The sequence below is a fragment of the Mauremys reevesii genome, linkage group 26, assembly GCF_016161935.1.
Source record: "Mauremys reevesii isolate NIE-2019 linkage group 26, ASM1616193v1, whole genome shotgun sequence".
NCBI lineage: Eukaryota > Metazoa > Chordata > Testudines > Geoemydidae > Mauremys > Mauremys reevesii.
The window spans coordinates 10,413,237-10,440,094 of NC_052648.1; the positions used below are offsets into that span (position 1 = coordinate 10,413,237).

The 26,858-nt window shown below is 42.3% G+C and overlaps 1 protein-coding gene across 7 annotated transcripts in view; it reads right to left on the reverse strand.

Moving 5' to 3' along the window:
- The window catches only part of DOT1L (DOT1 like histone lysine methyltransferase), a 96,881-nt gene that overhangs the window by 15,876 nt on the left and 54,147 nt on the right, over window positions 1-26,858 (reverse strand). For 5 of the 7 annotated variants that reach the window (XM_039515533.1, XM_039515528.1, XM_039515531.1 and 2 more), the window contains 15 exons: window positions 25,904-25,959; window positions 22,037-22,116; window positions 18,486-18,554; window positions 16,332-16,438; window positions 15,054-15,095; window positions 13,089-13,172; window positions 12,046-12,280; window positions 11,444-11,557; window positions 9,327-9,418; window positions 5,776-5,877; window positions 4,162-4,299; window positions 3,165-3,290; window positions 1,793-2,277; window positions 1,393-1,516; window positions 274-420 (listed from right to left, as the gene is read on the reverse strand). In XM_039515533.1, the coding sequence (XP_039371467.1) occupies window positions 274-420; window positions 1,393-1,516; window positions 1,793-2,277; window positions 3,165-3,290; window positions 4,162-4,299; window positions 5,776-5,877; window positions 9,327-9,418; window positions 11,444-11,557; window positions 12,046-12,280; window positions 13,089-13,172; window positions 15,054-15,095; window positions 16,332-16,438; window positions 18,486-18,554; window positions 22,037-22,116; window positions 25,904-25,959 (2,001 nt within the window). The remainder of the gene's footprint in view (window positions 1-273; window positions 421-1,392; window positions 1,517-1,792; window positions 2,278-3,164; window positions 3,291-4,161; window positions 4,300-5,775; window positions 5,878-9,326; window positions 9,419-11,443; window positions 11,558-12,045; window positions 12,281-13,088; window positions 13,173-15,053; window positions 15,096-16,331; window positions 16,439-18,485; window positions 18,555-22,036; window positions 22,117-25,903; window positions 25,960-26,858) is intronic. The other 2 variants (XM_039515532.1, XM_039515529.1) reach the window with 2 other exon arrangements.

A 26,858-nucleotide genomic window follows, 5' to 3' on the forward strand; every position in this document is an offset into this window, starting at 1 on the left:
CCTGCCTCTCTAGCATGCCATAGATTCAGAACGTAAGTTGTTTGGGAGCAGGGACTTCATCTCTCTCCCTGTCCAGGACACATGCTGGTCTAACATACTCTAGGAAAATAACTGTCCAAGATCCAGGTAGAGACACAGCATCAGCGGTCACTCCAAAAGCATCAAGGGTATTCTAGCTCAATGTCCTGGCCGGGATTCTGGTGCACGGTATACAATTATTCCCCAGTCTGGTTTTTAGTTAGGGATGGAAAGTGTTGACAATCCCTTACTCACCACCTTCTCAACACGGCTAGGTAGGACTACGCTGGCCAGAGGGATACTAACAGGGAGTTTATTGGGCTGCACCGTGCTGAGAGGAATACTGATAGGTAGGCTGGTGATAGTTTCTCCATTACTCGCAGAAGTCCTCTCTCGCAAAACCTGCAAACACAAAAGCAGCCTGTTTCAAAGGGGGCTTCTTACTCACTACTGAGTTTCCCCAACAATGACCAAACTCTGCTACTTCTCAGAATATGTTGACATTTTTATATAAAAATAAGCTGTGCGCATTTTTCCTCAGGCATTTTGCTGTTGTATATAACATGCTACCTGATGGGAACAAATACGAGAAAAGGGTGTTTGGATGTATTGCAAAGACAGCACGTCAATTCAGCCAACAACCCATTGCAACCATAGATGAACGGCTGTGTCCAAAGGAATCTGAACCAGATCACCTTGGATAGGAACGACAGAGGCTCCGATGTGGGTCTCGAGGGAGTTTTTGAAAGCTTGTTTCCCCGACATCCTTGCCCATGCTTGGGGATTCACAGCCTCTTATTTCTTAACGTTTACACCAATGAGAAGTGTAAACATTGATTTGCTGCTGGTGAAGGGTGCTTATCCAACAAATCTGTAGACAAGCCCTCTTCCACAGAGCAGGCAGCAGCAGCGCAACCTTCCTATCACTGCCACCCGGTAGTGTGCCTCTACTCTACTCCGGAATGGGCGCCTCTACGTGGGAGATGATAGTTCACACTCCATGGTACATTCTCTCCTCAGCCTCTCTGCTGAAGCCAACACCTAGATGATGTGAAGTGGGATTGGTTAAGTGAACTAGAATAAAACTCTTACTCATTTTACAGAGTTCAGTGAAAGGCATCTGATAGCAATAAAACTTTTGGTCACTACCAGCCTAGTTCATAACCAGACTCTCTCCATCATCCAGTTCCTTCTTTTGACATCTTGGACATCTTCCATTTCATATTACACCCAATGCTGAGTTTTTTATGGCTTTTTCTATGGCTACCAGAAAGAATGGAGTCCACACCTTCTAGCCTAGAGCTTTTACTTCTTTGCTCCGTCAGAAGCATTTCTGTTGACAGCTCTGTGCGGAGAAGCCAACACATTCCTTACCTTCTCGCCTGCAATCGGTAAGGCCGCTGGGGAAGAGGGCCGAGTTTCCTGAGGACTCAGCTTTATGCCATTTGAAATGCCAGGGCTTGGATATGTAAGGCCATTCTCTTTTACATGGTCAGCTCTGGAACAAAGATGTACACAGTCAGCTTCTTCCTCCTAATGCCCTTTGTCCAAAATGAATTCCTATTACAAACTCAAGGCATTATTGCCTTGCTTACCTGATAAACTGGCACTGCTGGATATACTGGCTAACAGTTAAATGACTATGCCACAAAGCTTTACCACGCTAAAAATCTAGGCCGAGATTCTATTTTCTTCTACTGTCTAGGTTTATTACCAGCAACATGACAAGCATTACCACACCGCATTTCCCAACACAGGAACTGACCACTCTCACCTCTGGTGTATCTCATTAGTTGTTGCTTTTCCATTGACTGCATGGTCCTGATTCAAATGTCTCCTTAGGGCTATCTTAGCTGGGGAAAACCTGGTGTAATCAGGTAAGGACAAGCTTGCTGTCTTGTCCACCTTCTGTCTGCTGCTGTGGTTTGGGGTGCAAGGAATTATTTCTTGGTCCAGGTGAGAGGTCATGTATTGAGGGGTGTTCTGCTTGGAAGAGGGCCTGCTAAGAGCATTATGGATTTCATAGGGAGTAGCATGACCATTCATGGACAGTTCAGGGCTCATGCCGTTGATGTGGGGCATAGGAAATTTAGAGCACTCAAGCTCAAGTTGGAATCTGCCGTGATCAGCCTCGGGCTCACGGCTTAAACGGTTTTTATTGCGTAGCTGTACCGACAGAGACTCATCAGGAGGCATATACGATTTCAGCTGCATGAGCTCCTGCTGCCTTTGACTTTTCTCAAGCTCCACAATGCTGATCTTTAAATGAAGAGGAGGACAAAGATTAAAGACTGTACCTAAGAATAATACCACATTCTGGAGTTTTCCCTTCCAGATGCTTCTCAGAAAAAGTGTCCCCTTTTTTGGTGATAACTCAAAGCAAACAATCTATGATTTAAAAAACAAATTTCAATACACTGCTCTGGATTTGTGAAACAAAGGTACAGGTAGAAAAAAGAATGTTCAGACAGACTACTAGGGAACATCTTCTAGAGCATGTCAGACAATTTCCAATAAAGAGTCTGTAAAAAGTCAGATTTAAATAAAAATACAGCCTAATTTAACACTATTGGGTGGGGGGGGGGGAATGACACCCTATACTAAGAGTGTCCAACCATGTGCCCGATAACACATTTGGACTGGGTTACCACTTCTTATGAGAAGCCAAGAGAACCAACCCCATTGCGAAAAGAAAGGTCCTTTTGGCAAGATGTTTCTGTGGGAAGTGATGTCTGACATGAGACACGCACACAGGAGATACAATATAGGAGCAATGGAACGAAACAGAACAAAAACAGTAGGACCTTCCTTTTCACTAGGCAAAGCATTTTAAGGACACAGAGAACAGCTGATAAACCAATGCTCAGGTTCAGAAGCCCAGAGCAATACTGGATGCCAAGCAAAGTTCCATTATTTGCCCTTTATATAGCTGAAAGATTATCTGCAGCTTTGTTCTTCCTAGTGTTATCAACCCACCCTCTAATCATTTTGTCATACTACTACCATGGCAGCAGGTTTATGTTCCAATGTCATGTAATGCAAAAAAAACAAACAAACAAACAAAAAAAAAAAAACATGTGCCCTAGCGGGAATACTGGCTGAATACTACTTTGAGCTGGTGGCACTAAATTTGCTCCTGGTTCTACCTGCAATTCCAAACAGTGCTTTTGTTTCTCAGAAATCTGATTCTTCAGTGCCTGCTTTTCCTTCAGTAAGCTCTCCAACGACAACGTTGACCAATCCAACTTCAGTTCTTCGCATCGTGCTTTAAGCTGCAGGTGCATTAAAGGCTTGGTCAGTGGCATGTTTCACAATTCCAAACTATCAATAGAGCAGGGCAGAATTCCATCCTCCCTTCCACTGAAATCTGAAGGGAAACTTCTATCATGCTGAAAACTAGCTCTCAATTCAAGGCAAATATTGCAGCTTTACAGAAAAATTAGTTTCCAATCCCTATTTAAGCAGCCGGAGTTGGGGCTTACAAGGCTAACTTTACTCAACATCCCTAAATGCTTCTGCGTACAGTTTCTCCCACCCGAATATTAACTGTGTGAACTGCTGGAAGTAACGGATATATAAATGATAGCTACAGCCAAGCGAGCCCTGGGCAAACTTCTTGGCCACAGTGTTCAATCACCTCAACTTCAAACTGCTATCCCATATGCGCAGAGCATGTCGGCACAGCTGTGTACTGTGGACGAGGTTGGGGCCACCCAAATCAGCTGTCACATCAGAAAACTTCTGGATTTAAATGAAGATGCCTGTGAGAATGGACCACCCACCGCACCCTTTGGGTCAAGAGTCATTCTTCTGAGAATGATTAAGAAGGAAGAGAAAGAAAAGAAAGCAACTGGTGTCTGTTCTCAGAAGCCAAAAGGTCTAGGACTAGAGAAAAGCCACAGATAGCATAGGAACTAGACAGTGAGCACAAGAACTAGACACACGAGCTCTTCCCATCACCAGCGTAGCATTCTTTGCATGGACAACATTCTTGGAGGCTCTAGAGGAAGCAAGATTTCCGTTCAGTTTTTGTTCTCATTAAGATATAAAAGGGAAAACAGCAGTTCATGACCTGCCTTCTATATATAAAATGGCCATCACTTGGCTCACACATTGCTAGTCAGATGGAAGCACGGTACGTACCAGCTGCAAGCTCTGGTTCCTGAGTTCACTGTTATCTTTCTCCAGCTGCTTTGTCTGTTCCTTCAGCTGCTGGTTGTGAGCAGAGATCTCCTTCTGAGCCTGAATCAGGTCATTATATGTCAGAGCTTTAACTCCCAACTACAGGATGAGGGGGAGAAAGCATCAGATTCAAACGGGACGCAGTATTCCAATTTCAGACAGTCTGCATACACATATAGTAATAACATTTCACATTTCTATACTGCCCGTCATTAGGGGACTCACGCCACTTTTACAGTCATTTTTAAAACTTCCCAACGCTTCTGAGAGGCAGCGTATCACCATCATCATTCCCACTTTACAGATGGGGAAGTGAGGCAGAGACGCGAGATACCTTGTATAGTCACAAGCAAGTCATTGGCAAAGCTGGGAATACAAACTAGGAGTTGACCCCTAGTAGGACCATATGCTCACCTGTTTATGCAGTGAAGCAGCATGAACTTTCATTTGACCTACCTGCATTTGTTAAGGTGATGTGGTACCTGCCAGTTTGTCCCAGTGTACCCTCCCCCATGCTTTTTAGAGCCACTATAGGGAAACAAGAAGCTACTGTGCCTCAGCTTCCCCATCTGTAAAATGGCAACAAGGCTGAGCTCTTTTGCGAGACACTGAGCACTACAGATGGAAAGTGCTGGGTGAATACTGCTAGCTGTTATATTATTACTGTGCCACCCAATGTTATTGGTAGTACCAGAGTAGCAAAGACTTTCCAAATGAGGTCAAGGCCTGACAGTACTAGACTAGCCCAAAGAGTTCACAGGCTAAACAGACAAGACTGACAGCAGGTGGAAGAAATATTGTCCCAGAGATCACATGATTTGCCCGAGGGGTCTCACAGTCTGACCGAACCAAGAACTGAACCCAGATCTCTTGTAGTCCAGTGGCTCAATCACAGGACCAATTCAATGAAGCTTTGAAGCCTGTGAGCAGCACAGTAAGGACTATGTTGTGCATAAGGGGGATGTAGTCTGGTTTGGGTAAGTATAAACGAGTTCTCCAGATGTGCAGTTACTGATTAATTCCACCACCGTTATTTATCAGAACAGTAGAGCACCGTGTCAATCTTTATGCTGCAGGTGAATGAAATCACTGCTTCTGAGGTGACCAGAGATTTTTATTTGATGCCTTTGTTCAATTTCCAAGTGTGTTCTGTTCTCCCCCTTCATAAGCGGAAGTGGTTGGTGCACAGGATCATAAATCCACAAATAAAATGGTGTAGTGACATAACACCAACACCAAAGCCTGTGGCTCACCCGGGGCAGGTGTGCACTTTTTGGAGAAAGATTAGGCAGACGTGGCACGTCTACTCAACTAGGGAAAATGAACGTGCTTTCTGTGTTCTTCTTTGTTACTTAATGAAAAATCAGCCCTGCGGACTGTCACTAACACCCCTTCTGGGATCAAGGTACGCTGGTAAGCTATGACTTAAGCAACAGTGATGGACCGGACAGAGAAGGAAATCCATTCCATTGTGCAGCCACCTACAGGTAAGAGCCAAGATTTCAAAGCCAGAGTAACACCTCAAGAATGTTGGATTATTAATTTCCAACAAGGATATTTCTCTGCAAACCATACCTCATCGAGTTTCTGTTGAAAGAGCCGTTTAATTTCCTCTTTCTGTGCCTGGCAGTGGGTGAATAATTGTTGTGCTGTCCCCAGCAACTGAGCATTCTTTTCCTGGAAAAGTTGTTTAAAAACAAAAAAAAAAGAGAGAAAAAGAAAGCAGCAAAGTTTATGTCAGACTCCCACTGGAATGTGTGTGGGAAGGTCCATCTCAACAATTGGCATTTCAGTGATATAGATGCTTACACAGACAAGAAGAACTAGGAACCCTATCGTACGAGTGAGATCTATTAGCCCATGGCATGCTCTTCCAAGATAAGCACAGGAAGTCCCATCACCTGAAATATTAAAAACTGTACTGGACAGTTAAGAATGGTCCTGCACAAGAGTAACTAGACTTCTTCATAGACCCTTCCCTTCTCTAACTTCTGCAGTTCTATATTTGCTAGAGTTTAACATTGTGGGTGAAACCATATTTTAAAACAAAGTACACAGATATTTATTTATAGGCTTTTTTGTAGTATTCATCAGGATAATCTCTCAGCAGCTCAAGTGCCAACCACATTTTATATATGAGAAACACAGAGATTAATCAAGGACACACACTAAGTCTGTGGCTGAGCTGGGAACAGAACACAGATCCCCCAAGTTCAAACAGAACATTCTTCTTCCAAGAATTTCAGTAAACAAAAGTATGTCAGGGAAAACTCAGAAATATGTTAAGTCACCTCCTAGAGGAGCCCCTCTCAAATTTTTAATATAGAATTCCTTACACTATCTGCTCTCCCTTTGATTTCTAGGACAATTCATGCATAGAACATTCACCAGACCACCACAAGGACTCCTTACTCCCATGCTCCCTATACCTGCAAAGGACAGGAGTACACCTGGGCAAAGAGGTTCAAATTTCTATGAAATACAAGAGTGGGGGGGGGGGGAAAGAAGCCACAAATTTGTGATTCTTCCCCATTTATCTCCCAGTTCTAGAGGAGATTTCTGCAGAAGCAAAGTATTCACTACCAAGGGTTGAAGAAAGGAAAAAGAAGGGGCCTTGCACTCATGAGCTATCCATCTGGTTAAGGAGCAGTGTTCTACACATGGGGAAAAATACAGGAGTATTCCATTTGACCACAATCAATTCTCTCCCCCACCCCCTTGTCACCTACTCCAAGTATTTTGGGAAGGGAGAATGCACAGTCACCATGGCACTAAACCCATTGCTTAGGTGAGGCTGTGAAATCATTTGTGCTAGGAACACCCAGCATTTCATTAAGAGTTACAGCCAGTACAGTAGCTGCTAGCTCCATCTAAGGGTACATTAGTATACTAGCACTTCAGAAGCTTTATTTAAAAAAATTACATTTTAAAAAAGGTTTTAATAAGAAGACACAAAGTCAGAGGCAGTATTATAACCAGTACATACCACAGAACAAGTTATTTAGCCAGAGCAGTTTTGGATTCAGGTTTCACAATTCTTAACTAGTGATTCTCTCAGTGCCCAGTGCTACACTCCATGAAGAAATTTTGACTTACAAATAGAGTTTCACATTTCAGTTTCCCCAAAGGACCAAAAGGTGTCAGATACCATCACCAGCTTGCCCTCCTCCATACAGTCTGAAATCACAACTCCAGTATACAGCACAATAGGCTGTGCAAGTGGACAGAATTAACTTTATGCTGCCCATTTTCCTGACACCAAACATGTGAACCGAAGGATTTTTTTGTCCCGTTTCTTAGGGGACCATAAGCCGAAGCGGTAGGAGACTGTCAAACATCACTGACAATGGCTCAAAGCACTTCTTGCACAGTGAATGCAGCAAGTGGCATTTGGCTATTCTCAGCCAAGGGGTAACACCAGCCTTCCCATCTGGAGAACAGTGCAAATTCTATAAAGCCTGTGAAACTTTGCGCTATTACCCTGAATTGCGCATCTCATAAAACCCACCACATCCCAGGAATAATCCAGCAGCATTCTTCTCTGAGACTGCCAGAGGCCTAAAAATGGAAGACCCAAGGCGTTGAGGGTTAGAATTTTACTGTGTAGGCAGAGTTGTGTAGAGGAACCATTATTCTGGTTCCATACTTGTAATCCCTATTTACAAGGGCATTAATTAATTCCCGAACGGGCAAAATCATGAAGGAAAAGATATTTGGTTAGTGAACTTGTACTCCCTCTGCTGGACAGAGAGCTCTACTGCAGCAGAATACTGGCTGGGAGACTTTTTTCCTCAGCAAGTATTTATTAATTTTATCCAAAAACGCATTTTTTTTCAGGCACAGAAACTATTTGCAAATTCAGTAAACAGTATTAGCCAAAAAACCTGAAAAGTTTCAGAAATGTCAGCTGGACTCAACATTTTGTTTGAATCAACCCAAGCAAAAGTTTTGATGTTTCATTTTGTTGAGGGGAAAAAAAATACCAGGGAAAAAAAATCAGTTTGGGCTCAAAACAATCAAGGGGTGGGTTTTTTTGGTTCAGCTATTGCACCAAATACTTGTTTGCTCGGCTGTAGCTGGAAGCTCATGCATAATAACTTTTTACAACGATCACACTTTCCATTAGGCCCTCAAGCACCTTACAAAGATCCCTCTAGGTTTTTATAACATGCCCCAACACCTATTCAGGGACTTATGGCTATTTTATCCAACCTGCTGTTGACTGTTAGCTATTCCTTTACTTTTTGTTTTAGTTCTTCCATTTATTATAAGGTGAACAAACCAACTTCTTGATGTTAAATTAGTTTGAGGGTTATAGTCTAGGGTTCATTCCAGTTCCTGGTTTCTGCACATACTACTGTAGTAGGCATTTTGACTCTGAGGGATTAGCTTTCAATGGACACTATTCCAGAAAACCAGAATAAGGGCTATTTTATATTCTCTAGCACAATTTTATTGTCCCATATGACCCATCTGCGATCTCAGAATAGTACTTACTGAGCCACAATTACCTGACAGAGATTGGAAAAGACCATCTCATGTAACTTTTGGTCACCTCCTCTCCTGAAGCTCATCAAGGAAAGAACTGTTGTTGAAACGGTGGCACTTTAAAGTGTGACACTACTTTCTCTTCAAAGTCACGTTTCTAAGTGCTATCTGTCTGCTATTGTTTAGTGTTGGGAGAACCCTCATTTTCATCTGTACAGGTGATCCCATATTCAGGCAAATAGCGCAACCATATTTAACAGAGTTTAACAAAAAGGAATTTAACAATGAATTAAATCTGGACAATCCTGTGAAAAAAAGTGAACATTAACCCCATTTTACAGGGGAAACAGGGACAGAGAGGCAAAGAAACTTCATCAAGGTCACACAGTAAATTAGTGGCATGGCTGAGAAAAGAAAACAGGACTCACAGTCCTGTGCCTTAACCAAAAAGGCATTGTCTTTCTTAAGCAGGGCCCTTTAACTCTGTCAGGGGCTACAGTGAATTAGGTAAATACAAATCCGGAATTCTGGGTCTCTGTGGCATTTTCTCAAATATCTACGGAAGGGGATGCAGAGGCTGTACACCTATAGCTAGAAATTGTCAGGAGACCAATTTAAAAAAAAAAAAGGACACTCACCTTTTCCTGCTCCAGTAACTGTTGTAGGTTTGCTTTGTACTGAGGAGTTTTCATGTACGCCATGAACTGCATGTATTGGATCTTAAAAGAGTCTGTAACACAAATACGTGGATGACAACTTTATTTGGCGGAAGGGGAGGAAAAACAATTGAAGACTCACATTTTGGACTACGGTTTCTCTCTGCTGCCTTTTGCGTGGATAACACTGACGCTCTAGTGCTCACTTTGGTGAATGCTGAAAGCTCCTAGTTACAATGCAGGCTGAGCTCAGTTATTTTAAATACAATAGTTTTGCACTATCTTTTGCTCTAGGAATGGTTATTCCAGTAATGTGCTTTCCTTTGCAGGAAAAATAATGTTTTAAGAAAACTAACCTGGAACTTTCTCCAATAGCATATTACTTAGAGTCTTAGCTGGTCTGTGTCTCATCCATTAACCACATAGATTAGCTCCCTCATTATAACATTTCTAAGAGCACATTTTCAGGAAGCAGACAGGAAGCTGATGGACCCTAATTATGTGTGCGTGTTGAAAAAGGAGTTTCTTAATGGACTTTAATGCAAGCAGGAGCAATAAAACAGGCAACCCATTATAATCATGATAGAAATGCACTCAGAGTGCTCCAGCATCCTTCCAGTCTCACAGCCTGGCGTCATTCTACTCCTTCTCCTTCACAGCTAAATAGCTGATAAACTCTACTTGTTCTTTACAATACCCCAAAATTCTCCCTCTTCCTCTCCATCCTCACTGCCAAACCCTTGGTCCATGCTCTGGGCAGGTCTTCCCTTAATTAACTGTAATCTCCCTAATCACAATGCACCCCTCAAGTCTATCCATCAAGCCATGGCTAAAGTCATCTTTCTCATCAATTCCCTCCCACCATGACAGTACATTCCTTGATCTCTTCACTGACTTCCAATTTCTTCCTAACCTTCAAGGCGCTGTTTCTTACATAGAACTCACCCCTTGTTGCTTCCTATACTTTGCCATTTTAACTCATCTTACTGCTCTCCAGGTCTCCCCCTAGAAAGAACGCCAAATCTTTTCCTCACGCCATCTTTAACATCTGCAACAGACTCCCTGACCATTATAGCCTCACTGTCCTCCAAAACCCTGAGAGCATCTGATTTTGTTTTCCTACTTTGCTTTCTGGTTCTGCGAAAACACAGTTCTGCCCCCCATATTCCTTATTCATTAAGTTAAAGCACTATCTTATTTTAAAATAATGCAGAGTTGTTTCTGGACAAGCAGTGTCTGTCTGGGAAAGTAGTACGGCTTCCTGATGAACCCAGGCTCCTTTTCTCTTGTGCCACATGAGAGCTGAAACCCAGCCAAATGCAGTAAACGTAGACCAAAGCTTCAACTTTAGCAACATGCAAAAGAACGGACACACTGGCAATGGTGGAGGCTGGAAGAGAGCTGGCAGGTGCTCCCTTCCCTTCTGCAATGTTATGTATGCAAGACAAAGACTCGCTGTAGGAACAACCTCTCCTTAGTTATCAGAGGTTTAGCATCTTCAGTGTAAAGGTTCTAGTAAAAAGCAACATTGTTGCCAACATGGTCCAAATTTTTAAAATGACATTTTATTGACTTGTGTTTTAGTGCTAGTGAAATACCCCATTTAAAAAGGCAATGGAGACTAAATCTGATTTATCTACAAGATACATACAGCATGCACCACTTTTGCCCATGCCCCAGTGGACCTCATCATTATTCTGAAGGGACTATCCCTAAGAGCAAAATGGCCTTGCATGGCACGTTCAGTCCTCTGCTGGAATTGCCAACAAAGGGGATATCAGGCCATTTGTTATGTAGGAAACAAAATAAGACACCCCCCTCAACCCGTTTCACAAAGGCCAAACAGCTGCCAGAGTACTGATTTTAGGGGACCTCAGGTGAAATACTCCATATCCCATTACCAATATATTTTGCGCTTCACTGTCTTATATTAAAATATACCTTCCTTCCCCCAAAATTAAAGCTTTAATGTTTCAGTTTGCCTTGAATCTTTATAGCACAGCAATGTGATACATTACAACCACCACCCAGACAGCAAACTGTGATCAACCCATTATTTACTCCTTTCATTCTCTATGCATCAGGAGGGGAACTCTTACCTAGCAGCTTCTGTAGTGCAGGTGGGGTAGGAGTCACCAACAGTTGGTTAGATGAATGCCGTTGCACTTTAGGAGGTAGTTGGTAATATGGACTATGAGGTGACTTGTATGCATCTAGAGGAGAAAGTAATGCAGACCACATTTTAATAATGAAACATAGCAAATGAGGAAGATGCCCTTTGCCATCAGGGAATGTTTTTTTTTACAGCACAGGACCCGGTAACTTGGCTAAGTCCCTCTCATGCAACAGATCAGCTTTCGAAATACACTCAGGATTTGTGCCCAACACATCGGTGAAGGCAAACTCTGCCAACCCCGCTGTTCTACCGCCCCGCTTTCTGGAGACGTCTGGATTAACATTAGCAGCCAGCTGTCTGAGTGTCAATCATCCCAGCTGGAAAGCAGGTGATACAATGACACAATGCAATAGGAAACAGGGAGAGGAGGTATGCGAAACTGACTGGAAAGATTTAGAAGTCTGTGGTCTCCGAATAAAGAGCTCTGCGCATTCACTCTTAAGAGTAAAAACTTTCCTGGACACTAATTGAGACTCATATGGAAAAAGGCTCTTCCGCTGACAACTGCTGAGCTCCTCAGCTTACCCTGAGGAGAGGATGAGGGTGTCTGAGACACAGTTTGAGCATGCAGAAGCTCTAGTGCAGTTTGGTTCTTCTTGGTCTTGCGCTCTGTATTTGCAGCATTCATTTTCTTGGGACGCCCTCGCTTCCGCCCTGCCATTTTCCTTCCTTTCTTACTCAGCTTCTTCTTACGTGCTTTGGAGGGGGATGTCTTTTTAACTGTATTTGTCCCAACTTTTTCTTCTTCAGCACCAGAATCCTAAAGAAATTTTAAAGAGAAAAAGCTTTCTAATATTTAGCGGTTTACATTTGCAGAATCTCAGTTCATCTTTACCACCCCCTTTTGAAATAAGCAAGTATCAACCCCATTTTACAGAAAGAAAACCGAGGCACGCAAAGATTATGTAATTTGCCTAAGGCTACAAAGTTAGTGGTTAGGTCTGGGATTAGAATTGGCCCTGGCACCCAGTATGCTATGCTCAATCTACTACACTGCCTCTCCTCTGGATCTAGCCATTACAGAGCAGGGTTTCCCAAACTGATCCATACAAACTTGCTGCTCACGGGGAGCCTTATTTCAAGCTACTAAACTGCACTGAAATAAAAGCTGAAGTCGCATTCAAAATTTTCCTATTACTTTTCCATGTGAGCAATTGCTGCTTTTATAACAGGGGTGTTAGGCAACTGTGAATAGGAAGGGAGGTAGCTTGTGCATTTATGGCTGGGAAAGCATGCGGTCCACATACCAAACTATTAAAATGTGGCATGGCCCTTGAAAATGTTTAAGAACCCCCTACTCAAGAGTAAGGGCATGTTAATGCAGTGAATGAGACCAGAAAATCTACTCTGGAATAAACTATTCCAGAAGAGCTCACAAACAGCACTAATTATTCTGGAATAAAGTGACTTTTATTGCTGAGCAGTGTATCCATGCAGAGAGCTCTTCTGGAATAGATTTTCAGATCAGATTCCCTATGTAGACAAGCTTTTATTGTTGGTGCAGCCCGCAAGCTTGCGCGATAATAAAGAGAACATGTTTTTGTGTAAATATCCAAGAGGGAGTTGACCTTGTTTTCTCGCACCTTCGTTGGAGTAGTTGTGTTGCTCTTGTTTTCTCTTTGCTGACGACGTCTAGCTGCCTCTTGTTCCTCCTAAAGGCAATTTAAACAATGGCATTAAAATACATCCACAAATAAGCCCAAAAGATAGTTGCTATATTCTCCCTTTTGAAGTACAGACTCCAATCTTGCCACGCTAGTTCCTCTGGGATAGCCAAGGATAATCACTCTGACTAGTCCTTATATATTAATAAATGACAGAACATCTTTTCTTAGTAGGCAGGAAGACACTGACTTACCCTGTTCCACACAATAGCAGGTGGAAAAGGAAGACAACCTGAATTAGCTTTATGAGCGACACTATATTCCCATGTCAGTCTCCTAAACAGCATCTATGCAGATAAACAACCATACGGGAGGGAGAGAGGGCCACAGACTTTCCCACCCTAATGAGTAGGTCTTTGTACTTTTAAAAAAAGCCTCTGTTAAAACACCAGTGGCCTTATCTATAACCAACATTTCATGTATTGTTGCATCACTACAGCATCTTTAAGGGCCTTACCATATCAAGTCATGAACCAACTCTTTGAAAGAGAGACTAATTAAATCCTAGCCAAGTCTGTAGATAAGACAATCAAGATGAAAACCAGCTGAAAAAGCATGAGTCCTGCCTAGGCTTTGCTACTAGCGCAAATTTGCAAGCATGCAGTGGTGCAAAAAAGCAAGCACAGTGCGCTGCGCGCCGCCAGCGCTACAAAGCGCCAAAGCCAGCCCCCAGCGCGCAGCCCCGCAGCTCGCTGTCGTTCCCTCCTCACAGGAGCTGGGAGAGCACTGGGGGGGGAGAGTTGGGTTTTGGGCTGGGGGCTTTGGCTCACACTCCAGCGCTGCGCTGCGCCGCGCGCTGCCGCGGCAGCGCTTTGAAGCGCTAATGTAGCCATAGCCCTAGTCACTAAGGACACGAAACTCCACAGAGCTCCACAAACACACTTCCTTGTACTCGCCAGATGAGGTTTAATGGGTTGATAATTCTACCAACTATAATATCTTTAGGAACTAAGTAAAAGTCAGTCAGGTTGGATTATGGTAAACTCAAACTCTCTCACAGTTAGCATCTTCATCGTTAGCAGGCAGGAAACTGCCAAAAAATAGTTTGTGATTAGTTCACAAATATTTGAAGACAAAATTTGGTGAGTTTTCTCCATGCTTAGTGTCAAAATCTCTCTCACAAATTTGAAATCAACAGTCCAAAACCCATAAACCTAACAGCTACCATTAACCCCAATCTCAAATGCCATTAGAGGTCAGGTTTGGAAGACAATGACTGAGCCCTAAAGCTTGACATTAAGAGGCTCCACAAATGCAAGATGTTTTCTAGATTGATACAAGAAAAGTCTAGCCATTTGTCATGTGTAGTTTACATCTAAGCCATCATCTTTCACCACTATTTAATATGTCTCATTTAGTGAGACACAATGTCTCAAAAACCTCTGAGTTTTGAATTCCATGCACTGCAGTAAAGCACAGTGATCAATGACATAGGTTACATTTCCAAGTGAATGGTAGGTCCAAAAGTAATAGCTGAGAGGGCCCTTCTTCAAAAACTCCCTAACTGACGAGACTCAGCATTGAGACAGGAGAATTAAGCCATCATTACATTCTTAAAATCTGGCCTGTTAATGTTATTAACGTTTAATAATACTTTAAATACAATGCAAGTGGAAAACTGCAAGGGCTCTCGGCTTCCCTGATACATTTTTAAAAATTATTTTATTTGGATGTGCTGTCAAAGCACCACTGCAGTCACGAGTTACTTCATTCCAATATGATTAATTATCTACAGATATTGCCTCTTGATGAGCTTGAAACATATTTCCCCATCTGCCTCTGATGTCTTTATAAAGCTAATGCTTAAAACGATCATACTGGATGTTTCATTACTCTGAATACATTATAAAAAAATTAAACATAACTTACCCTGAGTTTTGGATTTTTGAGACTAGAAAAATAGTTTTCAAGCTGAAAAGGGAAAGATAAGATAGTCATTATACATATCAGAATACACTGATGCGTAAAACACTGATTTCTAACAGGAGTACAAAATTGCAGATGTTCTGACAATTTTCCCCTTTGATAAGCTACATCAAGAAGCTATTTCCATTTCATTCTTTCTGGAAAGAAGCAAACGTGCTGTAGTGGGACACAGTCCAAGCCTCAACATGGTTTATCATCTTCAATGCAGCACATCCTTATTATAAAGCTTTGTGTTATATATCTCTAGTCACCAGAAGGTTATTTTCAATAGGAGGCAAATCTACTGTAGTACTGAACTAAAATAAAACATTTATCTCCATTCTAACATACACATCTATAACACAGGCAAACTAGAGCAGATTTACAAAACAAGGTTGTACAAGCATGTTAACAAAATTCAGATCATGAAGGTGAAGTGTTTCTCCACAAAATAAGAGTTACATTTCTATGGACTTTGTTTATGAACCAAAAAAATAAAGGTGACTGCACGGACACATTTAAGATGTCTAGGCTAATGCTAAAGCAACTCAAAGTTTAATTCAGATTGAGAATTATCATCAAGTATCCTGATGCCCTAGCATGAGATGCTTCACACATTTATTATACAACACACACTGAATTTTTTTTTTAAATTTCCTCTATAGAGTCTTTACTCAGAATGAAATAGCTATTATATAGGAAAAGCACCAGCAGGTCAGTGAATTATAATGCTAGAGGCAGGGCCGCCCGAGGGAGGGGGGGGGGGCAAGTGGGGCAATTTGCCCCAGGTCCCAGGCCCCGGAGGAGCCCCCACGAGAATATAGTATTCTATAGTATTGCAACTTTTTTTTTTAATGGAAGGGGCCCCCGAAATTGCTTTGCCCCAGGCCCCCTGAATCCTCTGGGTGGCCCTGGCTAGAGGAATTTATATTTCTTCATATGACTGGTTTATTTACACACAGACAACCACAGAGCTACACCGAATTGCATCCTTTGAGAAGCCTGCTGCACTGAAGGAATAAAAAGCTACTATAACAAAGCTGAAGTGGAATTTGGATATGTGTATGCACGCTAAGAGACTAAGCTGTGTGACTAAACTGTCCCCCACCTCCAAGAGCCATAATGCATGTCCATAAATGGAAAAGGAAGTCAAAGAACCACCCCAAGAATTCCAGAGTATGAGACTAACACGATGCTTCCAAGGGAAAAATGAAAGTTTCACTGGCCTATGTTTATACTCACTATGGTGCGATCAATAGTATGCAGGTAGTAAGAAACTGGTTTCCCGGTCCATGAAACCGACCCTTTCAGTGGTGATAACTCCACAACTCTCATTATAGTGCCAATATCTGAAGGAAAAAAGGCTAGTTAGGAAATCAAGGTGAGCCCCATTTCCCACTCACATTTATCAAAATTAAAAGTGACCCAGCGGTTTCAGAACTGTGTTTTAACATAGCAAAGATAGCCTTAGCCTACTGAATGCCTTCTACCCAGCCAAGCCAGTTCACGCAGGAACTCTGATCAGGTGCTCCGTGGATATTTATATATATATATATCACACACACACACCCCCCTACCTACCTATGTGGAATAACACAGAGCCCTAATGCCAAGTGAGTAAATCCTTTCCTAAAGAGGATATATTCAGTCATATTATATGGTGCTACTTAACTGCTCAAACAGACCTGGAAACACTGTGATCTAATTTATATATTTTAAGTAATTCTGTACTTTTTCCACATATCACTTTTGAGTTTAGGTAAAAATCTGTGATATGCAAAATGTATATTTAGGATATACATATTGGGGATTGGTCCTGCTTTGAGCAGGGGGTTGGACTAGATACCTCCTGAGGTCCCTTCCAACCCTGATATTCTATGATTCTATACACAGTGTATTGTTTTTATTTTTCTTGCAGATACTCAGGCATTCTGGAGTAAAAGTAGCTACAGTGGGCTTTCAATCTGACAAGGAGCCCAGCTATGCTTCCAAAATAACTTGTTCAAGGAACCCACTGACAATACAGCTACAACAGGATAGACAGGGCCTTAATTTTGTTGGAAAGGGGTCACATATCCAGGCTAAAGCTTTGACTGCAACCAAGGCCTTAAGCCTAGCTACAGAATACTGCTGGATCACATCTACATAACAAATTGTAACCACCAAATGCCTGAGTGAATGGAATGACTGTGTCGGAGAGATTAGAGATACTTATTTCTACTGAAAGATGCTGATCCAACCAAGAGTCTGAGGATACATATATACTACCCGCCGGATCGGCGGGTAGTAAATCGATCCGCGAATCGATGCCCGTACTCCACCTCAGCAGGAGGAGTAAGCAGCATCGACGGGGGAGCTGCGGCAGTCGACTCATCGCCGTGAGGACAGCCAGGTAAGTCGAACTAAAATACTTCAACTTCAGCTACGCGAACAGACCAGCCCTGAATGTATATGAACATTATATACTGAAAAATCTGAGGTTTAGGATACAGTCAGTATGATCACTAGTTTAACCAAACTTTTTAAAACAGTTTTTGGTCTGTCCCAAAGTCTCCCCTCTCACCATACCCCATTTAACGATTTTTCCCCCTCCAGAAGAGGAATTAAGAATGTCCCAAAGAAGCTGGATTACAAAGAGCTTTAAAAGAAGGTAACATTATTGTCACCAATGCAGTTTTATTAACTAAGCATTTAACAGGACAGATTTTAAAAGCAAAGCAATAACAGGGGGCAGACTGGGCCCCAGCTGTGTCACATCAGGGCAAAAACTGGTGAGATGAATGCATGAAGGACCACAGAGCAAGAGAATGCACTTTCCTGTCATGTCGGGGAAATGCAGATTTTGGTGCCATGAGCTCTAAGTAGACAGCATTTCCCTAAAAGGTACCATTTTTTAAAAAAGCCATTAAGATTGGAATGAGGCCCAGACTTAGAACACTTGCAGGCATATTTATTTGATATTGTATTTCCCATGTAAATTAGTAATTGGATGAGATTAGGTCCTGTAATTGAATTTCCACACTTTTTCTCTGTACCCAATATTTGAAGGTCATTTCCTCTGAGGCCTTCTTATCTGAATTCCTATAGCAGTTTGTTTTTAGGGAAAGTAAACTCCGCTGCAGAGGGTTTGAGAGAGGGAGCCATTTTGGTCAGTATGCAGCAGGCTGGATAAAATTAAGTGCTGATGACAAACTTTAGCTTTTAATATGCACGTCTCATCAATACTTCGAGAGCTGTGACATGTCTCTCTCTCTGATATTTGGAAGGCACCTGTCAACTTGGTGTTTAACTTTAACATACAATAGTAGCTTTCTACTGAGCTTTTCCCCTTTAAAAAAAAAAGTCATATATTGAACACCATAGTCACGTTTAAGCAAAGAGAAAAGCCAATCTTACCACTCAAGTTTCGACTGTTTATTCTAAAGTTTAGAGGTGCAAAAGGCTTTGAGGACACGATTCTGCCACCTGGGAAAAAAGATACAAGTGATCCAGTTACCACTATTCTTTGACAAAAACCCTTTGGAGAAAGTAGGGGCTATAGATTGCTTTATATTTTAGTACCAGAATAGCAACCACGAGCAATTGCACTAACACCACTGAGTCACTTTAAAAAAGCTGGGCGGGGAGGCGGAGGAAGAGTGTGTTTGTTTTTGGTAAAGATATAAAAAAATAACCACTGACAACATCCAGCTATTCAAATAATGGTACCACCAGGTGGCCCTTAGATAGGGCTTTTCATGTACACATCTCAAAACATTCTACGAAGTATAATTATCCCCATTTTACAGTTGAGGAAATATAGGGCCAGAGGCTTACCAAAAGAGTGTCACCTGAGGTCTCACATAAAAGCTGATGTCACACTGATTAGCATCATTGCAAAACCCAAGCACGCTTATTATGCAGGGAGTCACGTATATACACTGAAAATTATGTTCTTAAATTCTGTGTCCAGGGGCTAATCACTGCCTGAAAAACAGATTATCCAGTTGTGTGTTTAAATGTAAATTAAATATTGTATAGTTCTCAGGGGCTCTCCATCTACCAGTCTGAACTGAATGCTAATGAAGGATTGTGAGAACTTCAGAGAGAGATAAGTAAGGGGGGGGGGGGGCGCTTGGGTAAGTGGGGGTGTTTACTCATCAAAGGTTTGCTCTGGAATATTCGGGGATAAAGACAACACCCTTGGCAGGCTTCACTGAGGAAGTATATGGACAACAAGTTTGCTTTGTGAAAAAGGGGTCTTAACCAGGTTTGGATAAAAATGAAGAGAATAGTGCGGGGGTGGGATAGACTTCTTTAGACAGGAGGTTAACAGTTTCGTCTGTAGAAAGTGTTATGATTTTGTTTTAAATGTAACCATGTGTTTCTAATATTCTTACTCACTATCACTTGAATCTCTGTTTTCCCCCCCCAAAGATCATTCTTGTTTTCACTATAAATGTATCTAAGTGCTGTGGTGTGAAGCAAAGTGGTGATCTTGAGCTGAATCTTACAACCTCTGGGAACAGTACGCTTGGTAATTCAGTGAGTGCTCAGTGGAGATGGGGCTGGACACTACAGGGAACACTCACAGGGTTCAGGGGTTCCCATCACTAGCTTGTGCAGAGGAAGTGACACTGTACAAGGCAGCATTTGTGTTGCCAGAGGCTGGTGGTTTCAAAGAGTTGATCCACAGCAGGCACAGGCAAGACTGCTTCACATTAAGGGCAGGTCGTGGTGAGGTGCCTCACAACCCCGGGTACCACCAGGGAGCGTCACAGAAATGAAGTGCCTTGTTGAAGGTCCTAGGAATGTAGGACCGCAAAGGATCTCCTGGGTCACTGAGTCCAGTCCCCAGCCACCAGTTAGAGTTGGGAAGAGAACCCAAGTCTCCTGAGTCCCAGTCCAGTACCCCTACCTACTGGCACATGATGCTTCTATTAAATTAAATGCAAACTAAAGCCCAACTCTGAAGTAAAGCTAGAGAATCAAACATACTGAAACTCTTCTGGCTTTGGTTGGTTTGTCTCACAGCTATAATGTTGTGGAATTTATTTATTTTATGCCTAAGCTTGGCCTCACAGGGAATATTCCTGTGTAAGTTTCACTTCCACAACTACTTAGAACTGTGACAGCCCACTCTATACATTTGCCTTACAAGAGTGGTTAAATAACTATTTTTGTACTATTTGTCACAACCAAGTTAAATTGTCACGTGTCTGAAGGACAGGAACAAAGTACCCCAGCCAAGTTAAAGACCATCATGACATAGCTGGACATTTCCAACTGCTAGCTTTTACAGCCCAACTTCTCAGGAGAAAAAAAAACCCTGGGGATTTAACGGTAACACTTTCCATGTTCAACTAGTACCTCATTAATACTCCACACCCACGTGACATAGGTAAGTACGATCCCCATTTTAAACAAGAGAAATGGATGGATTGAGTGACTGCTCAGTGGCACAGTACAACTGAACTCTGGCAATTCTGGCTTCCAGAGCCTTGCCTAATCCATGAGACCACATGGCCTCTCAATAAACTACAATTCACCTAATGAATTTAGTACTAGTTGAACATGCTGAATTGATCTTGCAGTGTGTCTATACTAAAAATAAAACAAAACCAAAAACCCATACACCCCGGCGCAGTGAGTTTCTCAGCCTGGGTCAACTGACTTGGGCTTATACTACGGAGCTAAAAATAAGAGCGTAGCCATTTGGCCTCAGGCTGGAGCCTGGGCTCTGAGACCCAGTGAGCAGCATGGGTCTCAGAGTCCAAGACTCCAGCCAAAGCGGGAATGTCAACACTGCACTATACTACCTATTTTTTGCCCTGTAGCACAAGCCCCAGTTAGTTGACCCAGACTCAGATTTGCTGCCACAGGTTTCTTTTTGCAATGTAAACACACCCTTGGAGACTGAAACCGTATCCCTGCCAGAAGAGATACAGCAGGAGCAGAGGCAATGCAAATTGCCCCAGTCTCCACTGTCCTTAAGGCCTGTCATGAAAGGCCACCTATAGGAAGAGAAGGCAGTCCAGTCTCCAAGTCCATTTAGATCTTGGTCTATCTACTCAGACAAGATGTAAAATCTCCAATTAGTCGCCATTGTGGTGGCTGTCCACAAGGAACAGAATGGAACCCACCAACCTGGCTTCAGATGACTGTAAATATATCATCACCACCGAGTATCTGAACCCCACAGATATACCAGCACTGGTATAGTGCGTAATAACCAGAAGAAAAAATGACTGAACAAAACAAAATGAGACCAATCATTTTGAACAACGAAATTGAGTAACGTGTGAAAAGCAAACTAGGATGAAAAGATTAATGGTTTAGAACTTCCAGTGTTAATCAAGGGAAGTGGTTCCTCCATCTTTTCTAATCTGTGGGCAAATTTGTAGGACAAAGATTTCTACCACAATCCTTCACTGTTTGGTTCTCAATGCGTTTTTCTATACAGCACAACAAAGGGCTCTGCAGACTGCAGTTTCAGAAGCACCGATCTAAGGTGTTAGTGCAGGTTAGGAATTTTTAAATATAATCTTAGTGCTATTTTAAGTACAGAACAAAGCTCTTTGAGCTTTAGATGTTGCCAAACTTGCATATAAATAGAGTATTTAAAAGCTGAAAAACGCATTCAGGATTAAATATTCAAAAAACATTATGAAAGGTGCTGCCATGGAAATGCCCTTCTGTCATAGAAACAATTTGCATACAGATATGGTAGGAACATTTAAAACAACACAATAGATCTTCTGGGGTGTCTCATGATTCCAAAATACTTTTAAACTGGAAGCTGGTTGCTAGAGATAGCAAATCAGGAACAGACAGCACGCTGCAGCAGCTAGTAAACCCTGAATCTACTACTGCACAGCAAAAAATAAATAAAATAAAAGGCAGAATATTCAGCAGCTCCCACAGTGAACAGGAAACCAACGGAAAAGAGTTTAAGTTCGATGTGTTACCTTCCTTCATGTTTGCAAATCGCTCCTTCAGTTGGTGATCCACCTCAGGACCAAAGGCAAAATTATTCACAAAAATAACACTGCAAGATAATGGTCTAGTTATTAAATAGGAACAGACAAATGGCATCTTATTTTACACACACACTGCTACCTCCATGCAATCAGCTACATTCTATGAATGATGCTCATGGTTCTGAAACAAGAGAATGCTATATATCCTGAGGGCGTATAGCTATTTTACTTGAGAAACAGAAAATTTCTACTTGCAAGCTACACAAAGTAATAAGCTATAAATAGTTAGTATTCACAGTACTTATTTGCTGAAACATTACATATGAAAAAGTATCATATTAGGACACTTCATTTCATCAGATCAGCAGTTTCTGCACCATGAATTCATAAGTTAAGAATTACACTAGCAAGTTTCACTATCATAATATTAAAAGTATGTTCATCATGCCTCCATAATGCCTGGTGGCCCTTTTACAGTGCATGTGAACATACCTACTGCTACCATGTTTATGACACTTGTTAAATCAAACTTAAGGAGTGGTGACAGCCCATCTTGACAGATACCTATTGAATCCAATTATACCTTTGGTAATTTGAAGACGTATTTACAAGTAATAATTTATTTACAAAATACCCCCTGCCCCCACAAATGATGGTGAAATTCTACAGGCCTTTTCACAAGGTTAATACTAAGGCATTTGGGTTGAAAACCTTGTTCTCTTAGCTCTCTCTCAACCAGCCTTGCTATCCCTAAGGTTGTCTTTGGCTCTATCCTACACTGGAAACATTTATGTCTTTCGTGGTTGAGGGATTAAATCTTGCAAGGGGCTCACCGCCCCTCAAAAATATTTAAGCCTTGAAAAGAGAAATCAAACAAGTTGCAAGAAGACATGGCCATGTAAAGATGAAAAGTGTCATGAAGTGGAAAAAAGAGACCTTCAGCCACAAGCAATAAGAAACAGGACACATTACAAATGGAGAATACACATGTTACACTGGGTGTAACTTTGAAAGCATTTAACTGTGGGTTGGATATTGTGTTTCCAAATGTTTTCTATTCCCACTGGCTTCAGTGGGAAATAAGGATGCTTGACACCTCTCAGAAGATATTCTGCGCTTTGCAGGATCAAGATCTTCAGGACTTTTTTCAGCCAATGCCATCTATTTTATAAGATTGTATTTCTTTGCAAGTATCAGAGGGGTAGCCGTGTTAGTCTGGTTCTGTAAAAGCAGCAAAGAATCCTGTGGCACCTTATAGACTAACAGACGTTTTGCAGCATGAGCTTTCGTGGGTGAATACCCACTTCTTCAAAGTGGGTATTCACCCACGAAATCCGAAGAAGTGGGCATTCACCCACGAAAGCTCATGCTGCAAAACGTCTGTTAGTCTATAAGGTGCCACAGGATTCTTTGCTGCTATTTCTTTGCAAGTGAAACTAATTTGGATTCTTCTTTCCCCTTCTGGTGCCTCCATACACCACACACTTAAAGGGCACTAAGTTTAAGAGACATAGCCAAAGCTATTTAAAAGCCACAATTTAAAAAATAAATAAATAAATAAATAACTCTGTGCCAATAAAAAAAAAAAAGATCTTTGTTCTGCCCACACCTGCTCTTACAAATAGGGGAAACTTTTCTGGCAAGCAAGGCCAGTATGGGCTCCTTTCATCCTGCTTCCCACCCCTATGCAAAAAAAGTCTCCTGAGCATGGCCACATGTATTAAAGTCACTAGAGAATTTTAAGGGGAGAAGGGGAAAAGAAATAAAAGTCCACGGTAATCTTTTTTAAATGTTCATTCTGATGGAATATTTACTATGCACATTGGAGACCAAAATAACTTGACTTTCCCCTTATTTGGTTTACTGCCTTTTCAGTGCAGACTGCTAAACCACAAGTGCAGACAGTATGAATAATAAATACCACACATCTTGCTTAAGCATCAGCGGTTGTGAGAGCACAAATATGAACGAGAATTGTACGTGTGCAAAAGTGAACATGCATTTTTAGGAGTTTGAACTTTTGGAACTCCTATTATCTGCTTCGTTAGAAGCACAATTTCGATCAGGTAAGTGATGCTGTTGGATCGGGGATGGCATCATAAAACCCTTTAACTAAATGAAATAGCTAGGAGTGCTCTTAAAAAAAATCCAAGTGGCTACTATCATCATGAAGGCCATCACCTAGGATGCTCATGTAGCTTACAACAGAAAATGAAGGGGGAAATTTCACTTTATTAGGAAATTGAGCTGGGCCAAAATAGCAATTGATCAATCAAAAAATTATTTAAAACAGCAGATGCTGATCAATTTGCATTCACAAAACCTCAAATGACTAAGGCTTGAGGATGAAAAATTAATTTTTTGCTTTAAGAACTTTTGTGGCAGGGAGGAGATGGTTGTGGGCTGGTAGGAGGACAATCAACTGCATACTATTCAAAGTAACAAAGAATAGCATCATTTACTGCCACAGATCTACCAGTGTCTCCATGTGCAATAGGAAACAATCTATAGCAGAGGTCTGCTGAAGGCTAGGCCTGATCTGGACCCAAGCCCAAGAGGGTCGAATCAATTTCCAACCTGAACCTGATGCATTCATGCTGCCGCTGCCTCTTCTCCCAGGGATGCCTCTCCTCCTCCTGTCCTTGGAGTCAGTGCGGCAGTGGGTGCATGAGCCAGTGGCTGCATGCCCTGCTCCTGCCAACAGCTGCCCCCATTGCATTGCTTGTGCTGCAGAAGTGAGAGGTGCTATGACTCCTCGGCACACTCAGTCCATTGCAGTGTGCGTGCTGCTACGTAACAGTGGCCAACAGAAGCAGGGTATGTAGCCACTGCTGCACCACCCCACAGGCCGGAGGAGAGCCAGCCCCACCCGAGCCAACACTGGAAATCAGGTTCTGTCGGGTTGCAGAGCTCTAATCTAAAGCCTACATTAAAAACTGTTCCAAAGAAATGGAAGAGAGCTGGAAGGGGTATAGAGGGATGTATGTGTAAAGATGCAAACAACTAATAAAGCAAAAGCAAAACCACACCACACTGCATGGCTGGGACAAGTCTGCCCACAAATTAAAAGGCAGCCCAAGAAGTCTAATTGGGATACATAATAAGGCAAAATTCAGCCTGGCAGACGCCTTTCCTGAGTGTGCTCTTAAACATGGTCTTGGAAACCGTCCATAATTTGCCACAGCCCTGAAGATTTTCAATGAGCCATTTTGTCAACTGTTTTCCATCTCTCCAAGAAAGGGGGTGGTCTAGGAGCACATCTGCCATTAACAAATGTTTCTTTTCTAGCCATCATGTGGTACATGATTAGTATCTACTAACAAGGCTCTAGGAACATGAAACCTTTCACAAAAATGTAGGAGTGTTTTGAACCATGACATTTCCCTCTTCAGCAGCAGTATGCTAACAGTTTAAAAAAGACTCCATCTCTAAATACAGATCTTCAGTTTGGGTGAATATTCAACTATCCAAGAGGATCAATGCATCAGAATAGCCAATTTCAATTAGCTCAGCCTTACTATCAAGGTAAGCAGCTGTACCAGCCACTCAAGCTGGTGCTTATGCCAGAGTCACTGACAGACTAAAGGAAATGCAAACACAGAAGGGGTCTACTCTAGCTGTGCAAGAGGAATTTATGCTGGGAACTCCAATTAATACTTCTGGGAATGCATGAAAACCCATTCCTCCAGTCAGGTATCAGGCTCCCCATACTGCTAGCATGGAAGCGCACATATATGCTTTAAATATTAGCTATAGAAATTCTGTATTACAAGTTGGCCATTCTCCCAATTTCCATTATGAGACACTGACAAATATTAGAAATTCATAAAGCCAAAATCAACTGTTCTACTGTACCTTGTGTTTGCAATTCTTTCTTTCCATTCTTCTGAGAGGAAGTCACCTCTTTCCAGCTATAAAAAAAATAGACAAAAATTTGAATGTCTCTTTCAGCTTTGTACATGGCAAGGCTAACATACTAGACACAGTGATGCTGGTTATGAATAGGGCCACTTGAAATCTTCAGGAAATGCCTCAGGGAGAAAACTACCCCACGTCCCTTCAAACAACTCCATTCACTCCCCAAGGAGACACCTCCCTTTCCACTGCCCACTCCCTATATATCCAGATGTCCTTTTACCCTCAAGGAGGAGCTAATCAGTTACTGCCCAACATCCAAATATTGCAACACCACAAAAGATTTTATTGACTCACTGGCTTCTCTACTGACTTATCACTGCAGTATCCAAGCTCATCACATACATTAAATGAATGCATCTTCTCAAACCCCCTTTGAGTGTGTCTCGTGTGTGTTTGGGGGGAGGGGGGGGAAGAATCATCCCCATTTTACTGATGGGGAATTGAAGCATGAAGATTTAGGCCAAAATCTGAAAACATGTCCACTAGTTTAGATTTCCTCAGTGGTGGGTGCTCACCTTGACACCCCTAGGACCTGATTTTTCAGGGACGCTGAGCGTCTTCAGCAACCATTGACTTCCACTGCAGCCTGCACAGAGCAGGCCTGCACAACTCAAAGCGGCGAGGGCCACATTCCTCCAAAGAAAACAGCTGAGGGCCGAAACCTCCCGGCCCCGCAGAAACACCCCGCCCCAGGGCCGCCCAGCCCTGCAGAAACAAACCCTCCTTCCCCAGCACTGCCCCACCAAAACAGCTGTGGGCCGAAAAGGAAGGTTGGGGGTGGGGAGGTTTTGATTTTAAATCAACCAGGGGCTCCCAGCTGAAGAGGTGGCTGGGAGCCCTCAGGGGCAAATTAAAGGGCCCGGGGCTCTGGCGGCTGGGGGAACCCGGCAGG